Below are 12,693 nucleotides of genomic sequence, written 5' to 3' on the forward strand. Positions count from 1 at the left end.
GTATATCAGGGATGGACAATCCTGTTCTCAAGAGGGTTATTGTATCTGCAGATTTAAATACCAATTCAACTCAACCTAAATCAGCTTGATATTGATTTAATGGTAAAATTTAGTAACTGCTCCCAGCTCTTCAGGGGCTGCTGCTGCTGCTTAGAAGAGACTGAAGAATCCTGCTTGCACATCAGCCTGCCCACTCCAGATCTGTCTTCTCCCCATGTCTGCAAGAGATCTCTCCAGGTGCTGCAATATCGTCTCACCTCCTAGACCCCAGGGGCCAAGCCTGGTCAGGTTAACTGGTACACTATTGTCCTGCTTATGTGCCTTGTGATGGACTGGCATTTCAGCCAGGGTGTAGTCCCACTCTGAGCCCTAGAGAAGCTCTCAGATGCAGAGATCCTTTGGAGAAGTAAGTGGCTTTCTGACACCAAATGGACAAATGGACTCCCACGCACCCACCCATAAGACTGAAATAGTGTAACGGACCGTCTAGCAAAAAGGTTTTACGAAAACAGCCAAAGAAACCTACATGCATGAGCTATTGCCACCATTTATTTACATAAAATGTTTACTTCATTATTGTTGTCTCATAATACATATAGTTGCAATTGAGCAAAACCGCCAGAAAACAAGAGTATGAATTAAGGTGAATACAAATACAATAAACATCTAAAGGCATGGGCACTTCCTAATTGCTGCTGGGGAAAAAAATTGCGCTAGTATGTTTTCAATATACTGTACAGGAACATTTGATTTCAGTCAACTAATATGCAATACAGTGCTTTTATTTTCAACATGTGAAAGCAATCAAACATGGTTTAAAGTGTAATAATGAAACAGGTGCAGAGAGACAAACAATGGATCTGCAGTCAGCTGAACGTTCTACACAATAAGAGTATTACGGTCACAAATTTATACATGGCATACTTCAGACATTCAAGTTCCTCAGCTGTTTTTTACACATCAGTTTCCTTTGCCTGTGTGAATATAATGATTGCTACTTTGATTTCTATCCCACCTCTGTCCCTCTTGGACAAGCAGATATTGTGGAAAAACCATTTACCACTAAAAGCTTATGCAAAGAAAATTCCTGAATATTTACATCTGAAACATGCTTATTTTGTAAATGCACACTGGACATTTCTTAAAACAAGAAACATTAAAAAAAAACATAATACAGGTATAGCCATTTTAAAACAAAACAAACATCCCTTTGCCTTACAGTTCTTTTTTTCTTACTAGGAGATGTCTTTCCAGTGCTGGGACTAGGTGCAGAGAGTAGATTTGCCAATCCATCTTTAACACTTTACAATAAGAAAATAGATTCCTTGCAGAAGCTGCCTGATCAGTGGTACCCTTAGCGTCTGAACCAGATCCAGCTGTTGACCAGCCAGAAAGCCACAGTGATGGAGTACATGATCATTTCTCTTTTGGTTCGCTCTTTATTTTCTTCTTCAAGAAGCTGAAGGCGCCGGTTCAGTTTTATGATCTACAAGATGAAGAAAAAAATCTTACATCAGTAAAGTGCCGAATTTCTTTACTTCAAAACTGAGGTAAAGTTCCTTACCTCATTTGTTTCTATAATGGTAATATTAGATTCTCCAAATATTAGAGCACCAAGCCTGTTTATTACCCAGGCATTGTGCAGTTGTTCTGGTCTTTCAAAGTGTGTAACCAACCAATAACACATGACGTCATGTATAAATATCCTCATTTGTTCTAATGTAATACTAATTTGGGTTATTAAAGAATTCACATCTATTCCTATACAGCAGGGTTTTACAGATCAAATGGCTATTTTAAAGAGGAAATTCAACTGATCTTAATTGCCTGTTTGACTTAAGTATTTGGAGAAGAAGTTGAATTGTATTTTTATCCCTTGGTTTTTCAGCAGCATTGAAGGGAATATTTTAAGTTCAAATAGTGCACCTCTGTATGGAAAATTGCAAAGACAGCCACTATTCACTCCAGTATTCATCAGTGAGTGAATGCCCTAATGAAGCAGTCATAGACAACGAAACCCATGCCAGAGACATGCACAGGCTCGTAATGATAATGCTTGATTGTTCCACAGTTCTCAGTGCATAAAGATGATCGTAATTCCTTTAACATACACTATAAGGAATGTAAACTGACATGAAGATGTCACTTAAAGGTTTTCGGAAAGCAGGCACCTGACCTTTTACAGCACATTAAACAAAGTTTCTTTTTTCTTAGAGTTTGTTAGTGTCTTTTGATGGAACCCCATGATTCTGACAACAAACTAATCTTTCTCACACTGCTTGGGCAACTGAAAGGGTTCTTATTTAAAAGGGAAATTACAACAACAACAGAACCTGTCTTCTCAAGGATGCAGCGTCCACAACAGTCATGTCGTCAGGAGTCCCTTCCAATGTCGAATCCAAAGTTGACAAACCGAACCTTTCAAGGAGGAAAAAATGTCTATTTATTGCTTGTTAAACTCTCAACAGCCAGACCTGAGTTTTTACTCAGAACTGATTTATTATCTGATACAGCTCCCAAAATAGTTCTTTTTTTTTTACACATGATTAAGAACTTCCAAACTTAAAAATATCTACAGAGGCCGAGAATGTATGCCTGCATACAGAAGAAGGCCGAAGTACTGGCATCCCTCTCTTGAAACAATATTCATGTAGTTTCAGAAATATTGCTTAGTAGATTAATCTAATTGAATTACAGCTAATTAATTCAAAGTTAATTGAACGCTGAATTCATCATAGCAATATTCAAAGGTGATTCTGGGATTCAGATAAGTAATTCCATCAAACTCCTATTATTTACAACAAATATCTGTAAATATCTGAAATTCACTAAGCACTCAGGTTGTTCTCCTTCAATTAAAAAGTTGTAAATTAAAGCATAGTTTAAACATAAACTAAATAACTGTTTAAAATCAAGGATGGCAACGGCTGCCTGCTACAGAACATCTGAATGTATTTGAGATGCCACTATCTTTTAAAGTTTAAAGTATGTACAGTAAAAACTATCTATAAATACAGAACAACTTTTCAGAAGAACACAGAAATTCAAGACAGTTTTTCAGAAGCACACACATGAATCAGATTGCATACCCCGACAAAACGGTTAATTTAAAAAAAAGCTAGAAACAAACAACAAAAAAAATAACCTAATGGGGCACAGGGGAACTTTTCGAACGGGCTGTGCTGGGACCCGCAGGAAGAGTTTACCTGGAGTCGTGGAGAGGGTTAGAGGAAGATGCAGAAGCAGACCCTCCGCGCAACACTGGTCTGCTGAGGAGTTCACATAAGACACAAGGACAGAAAAGAGGGAATGGAAAAGAAACAGCAAGACAGTCAAGAGAGACAGAACGAGAGTGAAAACTTCTTAAAGAATTATATTGCATGAGCAATATAATTTGTTGTACTCTTTCTACAGAGAACAACAACCACATACCCCCATCTGGCCTTAATCACATGACCCAGAATAAAGAATAATATTGAATAAAGAAATCATGTTTATCAATAAGGAATTTTGTTCAACTTGAGACCCTCTAGAGATCTGGGTTCAAACTCCTGTTATGTGGTCTACCCAATTCCCTGGGGGACACTACCAAAGCACCACACAATCCAGCAAAATACAGTAATACCTAGCAGTCCTATGTGTAGCTCAGAGGTGAATTCTATGCCACTGGCTGCCAAACTTGTCCTGGAGGAACACTGTTTGCTGGTCTTCATACCAGCTGTGCCCTACATCTGCAGTGGTAATTGAGGCTTGATTGGGGTGACTTTTATTTATCTTGTTTCTTCTATCGGCCCACAGATTAAAAAAATGCTAGGTATGCACCAATATGGAATTTCTGGGCTGATAACAATAACCGATAATGAACAGCTTGACGTGGCCGATACAGATACCGATAATTTGACTTTTTTGCATTTTAAAACAAGTTCACACTTATAATCCACAGTTGATGTGTAAAGAGGGTACGAAAGATAAAACTCTGTAAAGCTTAGCATACTCATCAGACTAACGTCAGAAGTCCCTATGTCTGTTGTGAAGCTAATGTCTCGGACGTTAGCGGTGACTACATCATACAGAGCCGGCAAGGCAACATCAGAAAAGCAGTGGCAGCTTGGGAGAGAATAACGGGGCTCCAGATGCTTACTTAGTTGTCAGAATCCTCGATCCTTCACAATCGAAAAAGGTTTTTCTGTAAACTTTTCTGTCATTTTCAAATGCCTGTTGGATAGGCATCGCTGCACTTGCTACTGTTTTTGTTTTCTTGCTAATGCTAGCTGCCTCATATTCTTTAAATAAATAATTGGAATGACGAGTTTTCAAATGACTAATTAGATTAGTGGCATTGAAACTCTTTTCTTTGTTTCCTCCTTGCTGTACCTCGGCTGAACAGTTGTTGCAAATTGCAATTCTGTTGTCCTCTGCTGAAATTGTGAAAAAGTCTGCATTGGTGAATGGTGAATCAATGCGTGCACATAAAAAAAAAAAATAGTTGCACAAACAAAAATAGGACGCCGTATTATCAGTTGTAATCATCGTCTGCAATTCCAGTATCGGAACAATAATAATTCAGTTTTCCTATTTATCGGAGAATAATATATCGGCCTCCAATACATAGTGCACCCCAAAAAATACTCTACTTTAGGGACACAGTTTCAAACAACTTCTGCTCGCAGAACAAGTGTAACCTCTCCTCAACTGGCTTACCCTTATTTTTGACTAAAAAGCTCTTATTAGTTTCTTGATTGATGATGAACGGACACAGGTGGTGATGACATTGTATCAGACAATTTTGCTTTTGCAGAGGTCCAGATGGTTACATTTCAGCAACACACCTGAATCAAGGCAGGTTTGAAACTCAGAAACTGGTACAGGGGTGATACCAGTTATAAAGAGCTTATTCAATTTACAAATATGCCTCACAAACTGAAACCAATTAGCAAACACCAAAAGAGACAATGTTTCTCCAGGACCAGGGTTCAGAACCACTGTTCTTGGCTATTTGGGTCATAATTCTGTGCATTAAATAAGTGTTAAGTTTTCTACAATGATTTAGTACTAGAACAGTACAAGTCCTAGTCCTTCAACATTGAAAATAGACTGATGAAAAATCACCCAAGAGTCAAACCAGGGCTTTCAAAACTATCCATTTAACTCTATCTCAAAATTAGTCTCTGACATAAGAAGTCCTTCCTTGAAATAATATTATTTGAGGCTGGTTAACATAACGAACTGTTAAAATGCAAAAACTTAATTTAGGATGAAATTACTTCATCTTATGCTGCATCAGAAATATTGTTCAATGTGCCCATATAAGATCTGTAAGAGCCATGCTATAAAAATCATATTCAACTACAAAGTTAAAAAAAAGAGGTTAAACTTTTATATAATTAAATGCATGAAGTACACAGTAAAAACTTATTACTATTAAAACCTTTGCCATGAGTACATGTACATTAGCACTTACATTTGTTGTCTTAATTTAGTATGGTAGCTATACAAAGGCACACAAAGCAAGCTAAACACAGCACAATGGAAGCTCTGAAGTATAAGATTAGAAATGTGAATTTCTGAACCTGTAAAGCCACAAAACCAGTAAATGTAGAGCCAGCCTGTGCAGAAATCATTTTTTTAAAAGCTCATTTTAATGTTAACATATTTACTTATATTACTGTGCAATATGGAAGACTGAAATTGTGAGTAACTGAGAACTAACTCATTCTACGTAGAATACAGGTCGAATACGTAGAGGCAAGTGGAAATAAATCTATGAAACATCAAAAACACCACCTCGACACAACATGACACTACAGATGGGGAGCCTCTAGGAGCTAGTCACCTTCTGTGGTTTTCATCCAGCACGTCCATGACCTGCTGGTAAGCCCTGCGGGTCGTGGACTGGATTAGAGACAAAACGCCGCGAGCGGTGTATAGGTTTCGTCCATCTTCCGGCGAGGTAAGAGGAGGACAGACACGGGCCTGAGCTGAGGGGGATGGATTCACACTGCCCAACAATGTGCAGCCAAGCAAGAGGAGAAAGACCCAAGTCAGAGAGAGACAAGAAACCAGTGCACTTCACCCACGCATGTGCACACAAGAGAGAGTCTGAAACTGCGTTACAAACGTTTAACTGGCATACTTACCCTGAAAACATAAGATGACTACTTTCACAGTAATGTTTAATATTCCTCTTTTACAATTAATAAGTAAACTAATAAAGAGAAAATGATTTCTTCCTTTAAAAATCAGACTGACTGCTTAACAATGTGAAATGTACTCGCTGAAGTCACTCTCCATAATAAAACCTTTGGACGGCATTACTAAATCTGGGAAACTAAAAAAGGAAACAAGATTTGATCACTTCTTGTAAGGCCCTGGAAAACATCTGAGGATCTCCTGAAAACACTAGATCGCCCTTGTGGCTGTGGCAAACAACAAACAGCAAGCTTGTCAACGAATATTTGACAGAATCCAGACAACTTTCTAGAGTCATGACTCTAGGTCAATGTTGCGAAACATTGAATTTGACAGAATTCAGACCAGGAAAATTTTGAAAAATAAAATCCATACCAATACTGCTTTGGGTAATAAGAGAAGCACAGTCTGCTCCTTTGCTTCATGTAAAGCTGCGCATTGCCTTATTAAGTACAGATCAAGACTCGACTCCTGCACCACATTGTAATGCTGAGTCAGATGGAGCACCTTGTGTCAACTAGTCCCCCCAGAGGCTTCATTTCAGACCTGTACTACACTCGTATTTCTTCCACAAGGTGCAACCGAAGTCACTTTAACATGATCATCTTCGCAAGTGGAAATAAGACATTGTTAAACAGTGAAAACAAAAAAAAACTGATTCTGCACATAAGAAGTGTGTTAACATTGTTTTTTTTCACAAATATGTATGTTAACGTTAGGGCTTTTTTTCTAGATTAAGAAAAACATTCCGTATTAAGCATTTTGCACTTTTTATTCATTAAGCAAAACAATGTTTACTGAGCAAAGCTGTCAGTCAGCATCACTTGCCACAACAAAGCGTGTTTCTAGCAAAAATCTACAATGGATGAAGCAAACACAAGCCATGAGGAACACGACAAGAAGTTGCAAAGAAGAAACTCACCCCCCCAAGGCTGTGAATGGAAGGAATACACAATGTATAGATGGAGGAAAAGCAGAAGGAGAAGTGAACAGACATTATGAGGTTGAAAGGTGGAGAGGCACGCTTACTCTTTACTCACATGGAGTCATTTCTCACGAGCTGTCCATTCTGCCGGACAGCGTTTTCGCTCATTGAGCGCTCCCTGCGTGATCGGCCCTGAGATCGCACCTGTGAGAAAACACAGCCAGTAAACATTGAGAATGGCTGTAAACAGCACTCTGATCCAGCACTGGCTATGGGATAGCTTCCAGATTAACCAAAGGGAGACCAAGCATCATCTGCTTCAGAGCAGGCAAACTGCCGCATGAAGGAAATAGAGACCAATTTGGCTCTGCAAAGTAACGTCATACTAGTTGGGAAGATATTTCATTCCTGACTTGATTTCCACTGTAGTTGAGTTTCAGTGGAAGTCACCTTTGATAAAAGTTGTAAGTCAAATAAATAATGCTGCTAACGAGAAATTACAAAACATAGTTGCCCCAAAATTTCAAACTGGGAACATTCAATGTTCAATTTCTCATGAAAAGAAGATCTCAAATTTTACATTAACTGGTATATTCATGTTCTGTTTAATTCCCAGTGTTGGCAAATCAGTACCCAGCACATGCATTACACAGTCTTTTGGCAATGTTTTCACCTTTAATTCATACCATACATAAATTGAAGAATAGCACACTAAGACTACTGTTATATATGTTTCTTTAAATATAAGTGTAGCGAACAATAATATTAATGGATAATATTGATGACCGAGGATGCTAACATTTCCACAGGCAGCTGAGTATGCTCAGTGTATAACTAAGCATTCACTGGCACTGTGTATGTTACTACAGATCATGCAGAACTGCTGTATGGAAGATAACCCGGTGCCGCTATATACTTGCCTCCTCATTGTGATGGGCTGAACCTACTGATCGATCCAGCTCCAGGAAATCCAGTGGTCTTTCATTTAGGGTCAGGACTCGAGGTGGTGTTTTAAGTGCCAGTGATTCTAATGGAGTCGACTGAATGAGATCGAGGTCTCTTGGACGGGAATATTGCAGATCGTCGCCATCACCTATTAGAACAGAAGAGTGAAGTAAAATGTCCTTGAGAAACACAAACAAATTTAAAAAAGACAGATGTAAATGCATTGCTTTGTTAGTAAAACCACTAATCAAAGACTAATAGGTTGGCATTAAAAAAAAAATCTGTAGTGTTAAAAACATTCAAAAACATTAACTTCATGGAGACCATGCCTGTACATTTCTGACCACTATATAGATATGGTTAACACAGAGCAAGATGCAGAAGTACAGTAGATTGCCAGGCCTTTCTTCCACGCAGATACCGCCAACAACGCCCTATACTGCTGCTGCCCAATATGGGTTATTAGGGAACCTTACGCCCGACATGGGACATGAACCCACTACCCTGAGATCATTTCATGCTATACCAACAGAGCTAGTCAGGGGGCATATATTATATATAATACGCTATATTATTATTAACATCAGAAGGGTCCTACCTTTTATACTTATTTATCAGTTGTAGAGACAAATTAAATGCATCCAATCCTCAAGCTGTTCTAAAATCAGCTCTTTATTAAACAGTTTTATTTCATTTTGTACTACAGATCTCCACATCCTCACTGCCTGTGTGAATACTGGATTCACACTGGGACTGAGGGAGACATTTCAGTCAAAGAATAACTGGCCTCATCCAGAGACCTCAGCTCGTTTAGATGTTTAACTGAATTAAACTCCACATGTGGCCAGATGTAAATCTTGCATATCTTAAACTTTGAATCTGGATGTCACGGTGTTGAAAGGCTTCCGAAAGAGTCAATATTAACACCCCTCTCAATTCTTTTGAGGGAATTCATGCACTTGGGGCAATTAGAATCAATCTTTATTAAAACAGGCAAAACAAAAGAAGAACCTACCCAGCCACGTTGTTGAAGCCAACTCCTTGGCTTCTATCAAGAAAGGCTGCATGAGATCAGCTACTAACTTCCCAACAGGGGAGATCGGATGAATGGCCTCCTCTAGGTTGTAGCAGTTCTTATGTAAAACTTAAACCCAACACTATCAATAGTTATTCCAACAACAAAGAAGCAGACATGTCCTAAATGAGCAATATTCATACATTTATAAATGTGACTAGATCTCAACACTGAAATCACACGACATACAACTAATATCTTTATCATCATTCCCATCCTCATAAATAAACAAGATCTCACAAATAAATAAGAAGCCTGAATAGTGAGAAACTACACTACTACATGTCTTGACTGATGCTCATCATTTCAATGTAGTCCGAACTGTGGATGAAGACATGCCAACACACAAGGCTGCGATTTGGAAATATTGGGACTGTTTTGAATACCAGACATGGAAAGAGAAAATCCTCTTTTGGAATAATGATTTAACTCTCTTTTGGGGGCACAACAGGCTACTACATCACAAGTAGTTTTTTTTTAAACCTAGTGCTGTAAACAGGACACAGTAGCTGTGCGTACACATTCTTGTTGGCATCACTGTCCGGCTGCCATACCTGCTACCACGATTCTCTCAGGCACGTGCATCATGGCACTGTGGTGGGTCTCCCTCAATCCTTCCTCTTGCTCCTCGGAATTCGAAGGGGCCACTTTCAGTTTCTCTGGGATCCTCATACGCTGGCTGATGCCCTCCGTGTAATCAATTTCATACTGGATGCGGTTAATTTCTGCCATTTCTGCAGTGGGAGAAGGGAATGCTGCTCCGTTCATTGAGCTAAAAAGGAAATGGCATTTCACAAGTATGTTATGCACAAACACTCTCAGACAGACGTATAAACGGAGCACACGTCTTTCAGTAGCAGGAGCATGCATTCGTCATGTGCATGATAACCACCCAATTGATATATTTTAAAAAGCTATCCATAAATCAGTGATTTAAGCAAGGAAAAATACTGCAGATATTGTTTTTGGAAAAATACAGACAACTCATACTGTCACTACCCAACATAACTCTTCTACTCTATGCTAAACCCCACTCTTAGTAAGAGGTCTCTGAATTTCTCCCAATTTTAATATAAATAGATAAAAATACCACACAATGAAGGTCTAAAAGCAGCCCTCAAACGCGTGTTGCATTTCAATGCTATTTATACAATTTCTAAAAATGAAGAAGCTTACAACAGAATTAGGACACTCCTCGGGCTGTCAATATCATGTGATTTAAGTCGGTTACAATTGGCCATATGACATACAGGAAAATATTTTGGGTGACAACAATGCAATTATGCCTTGCGAGGGTGTTGTTTTCCTTTTTATTTCGTTTTCTCTTGTATAAATCTGAAACCATTGAGCTTAGCTTCTCAAAAATCGCGCAGTGCAATAAACAAGTGAACTATTCTGTTACCCGTCTTGTTAAAATACATGAAGTCGTTTTTCGAAAATATACTCCCCAAGGAATACAGAACGTAACTCAGTCATCAATGCTGCTGTACCCCATGAGGATGGGACTAAGTGTTTTCTCCAAGAAATGCAGAGATGCAGCAAAGAGCAAACTGAAAATATATCAGCTTCTATGCCCGACCTACAAAAAAAAACAACATTTTTCCCCTTTACTGGGAAATCAATAACAAAATAAACACACAGAGCGAGCTATCTGCGTGACGCAATTGAAAACAAACAAAATCAGCCATTTAAACAAAAATTCCGTGAGGGCGACGTCTGCCATCCGCCGAGATACAAATGTTATAAATTACCCAAATATGCCTTCAAACCCGGTTTGAATGGGTACAGAAATCCAGTTTCCCAGGCCCGGCTTTCTCCACGAATCACTCTGAATGTGGGATTGCCACATTTACCCTATTTACCTTTCGTATTATCCTCTTGCTTCTTTCGTATTTATAGAGATTTCACGGAAAAAAACGTTTTCTGCATTAAAGACACCTCAGCATCCCGGTTTGTATGTGCGTCGGAGGAGAAGCAAACCCCAATTATTCCAGTGCTCAGTAAGAGCTGCACTTGGCGGTGAGGCACGGTGAAATATCATGAACAACGCCAGCAAAGGAAGTCACCCTTGCCGTGAAGATGCAGTTTAAACCTCCTAGGCTTCCGTAGTCCCATCATCCTTCAAACTCATAAAGAAAAAACCTCTGTTCACAGTCGGGCATCATGGGATTTACTCCGAAAAGCGGGAGTTTTCAACGTCTCCAAGCTATCGGACCCCTTCTTAGGACACCTCCATTTAAGCACCAAAAATCTAACTCTGTAATTATTGGCTATAAAGTGTTACTTACTGTTATATCAAAAATAGAATATCCGAAGCACAACTGGTTAACATCAGATTAAATTTATATTGAACAGGTGTTGACTTAATTTATTCTAGCACCCCATAAAATTGCTAGGTGGTGTATTTGGCTACAGTTTCTTCATGTGGTGGTCACTATATATCTGCGACACTTCCCCGCAACATACTTATGAGACACCGTTTTGTTCTTGGAGTAGTCAACAGGACCCCCTACACTCACCAGTTGCAGTTTGGGACCAGCAAGGGGGTTAGAAGAAGAGGGCAGGAGAGACAGAACGGGAGCCATGCCTCCAGTAATTGTGATGTGGGCATGGTTTCTGGGGGTACTGTAGACCACATACTGTAGTTTGAGCAGAAGGGACCAGGGACACCCGAGAACATGCTATAGCAAACTGGCTCAGGGACCCTGTGTAACTCCTAGAGCAGACTGGATCAGCAACTCTGTGGAACCACTAAAACAGACGGGATCAAAGACTCTGTGGAACTGCTGGAGCAGACAAGATCGGGGCTCCCTCCACTATGGCAAGGACAGATAGGCCAGAATGTGTTGCTGCCAGAATCCAGTAGACCTCCAGGTACCGAAGGAAGTTAGTTAAGGGAGTTTTCGGACTAGAAACACAGACAGGTGGATGCTGATGGCTACCTGCGCAGATGGTCCACTAGGGGATAAAGGTGTGTGGTAAAGGAATGTGGTGGGGATGAACACTATCATGGTAGGGGGTTAAAGTATAAATAGGCATAGGGCAGTGGTTTGGGCAGCTATGTTTATTTTAAATGTGTATACAATGGCCAAGTTTTCTGTCAGAATTTCAGATGTTCCTTTTTTCTTTTAGCATCTGTTTTCCGCTTTTTATCAAAGTCTCCAAGCCTTATGGTGCAAACAGTTAGGCAAGTGCTAATCAACAAAGATTGAACACAATGTTGGCCTGGATGCCTGTAGACACACAGTCGGTAATGATGTGTTTAATAGTTTGGACAGGCTTACCTGGACCTGGGACAGAGGGACAGAGAGGAAACACAAGAACTAAAGAGGAATGGACAATGCATCACTACACCTGCTATAACAGCATACAGTCAGTTCATCAAATAGCCCCCACCTGTTACACCTTTATGGTTAATGTAGACCATTAACTTAATATGTTTGCTTTTGTGTGTGTCATTATAGATTGTACTGGTTACTGGTTACATCTATAGTGATGTGGTCTTGTACTGCTCTGTATCTGCACTGTTGGTTCTGGATGATACAAAGTACCTGTTCTT

General features: G+C 39.5%; 1 protein-coding gene across 9 annotated transcripts; it reads right to left on the reverse strand.

Annotated features, from left to right (window-relative positions):
* Positions 1–531: 531 nt before the first annotated feature.
* mffa (mitochondrial fission factor a) lies at positions 532–11,227 on the reverse strand. Of its 9 annotated transcripts, none has more exons than XM_088610660.1 (8): positions 10,997–11,227; positions 9,689–9,868; positions 8,035–8,207; positions 7,230–7,318; positions 5,834–5,998; positions 3,207–3,269; positions 2,334–2,418; positions 532–1,486 (listed from the first exon to the last, which is right to left on the reverse strand). In XM_088610660.1, exons 2-8 carry the CDS (start codon positions 9,864–9,866, stop codon positions 1,355–1,357), a joined length of 885 nt encoding a protein of 294 aa, XP_088466786.1. In that variant the 5' UTR covers positions 9,867–9,868; positions 10,997–11,227; the 3' UTR covers positions 532–1,354. The 9 variants fall into 9 exon arrangements, with proteins under 9 accessions (XP_088466786.1, XP_088466755.1, XP_088466778.1 ...); XM_088610629.1 differs by having other exon boundaries at positions 9,689–9,906; XM_088610652.1 differs by having other exon boundaries at positions 10,988–11,227.
* Between the last annotated feature and the right edge of the window lie 1,466 nt (positions 11,228–12,693).

This window comes from Lepisosteus platostomus, chromosome 2 (genome assembly GCF_059453375.1).
Source record: "Lepisosteus platostomus isolate fLepPlt1 chromosome 2, fLepPlt1.hap1, whole genome shotgun sequence".
Lineage (NCBI taxonomy): Eukaryota > Metazoa > Chordata > Actinopteri > Semionotiformes > Lepisosteidae > Lepisosteus > Lepisosteus platostomus.

Bases quoted from the DNA above. Each gene is read 5' to 3' on its own strand.
- mffa (XM_088610629.1), bottom strand. From the start codon at position 9,902: ATGAACGGAGCAGCATTCCCTTCTCCCACTGCAGAAATGGCAGAAATT. The intron at 8,208-9,688 runs GTATGGCAGCCG...CTGTTCTAATAG, and splicing joins TGAGAGAATCGTGGTAGCAG to GTGATGGCGACGATCTGCAA. The intron at 1,487-2,333 runs GTTCTGTTGTTG...TTCATCTTGTAG, and splicing joins CTGCATCCTTGAGAAGACAG to ATCATAAAACTGAACCGGCG.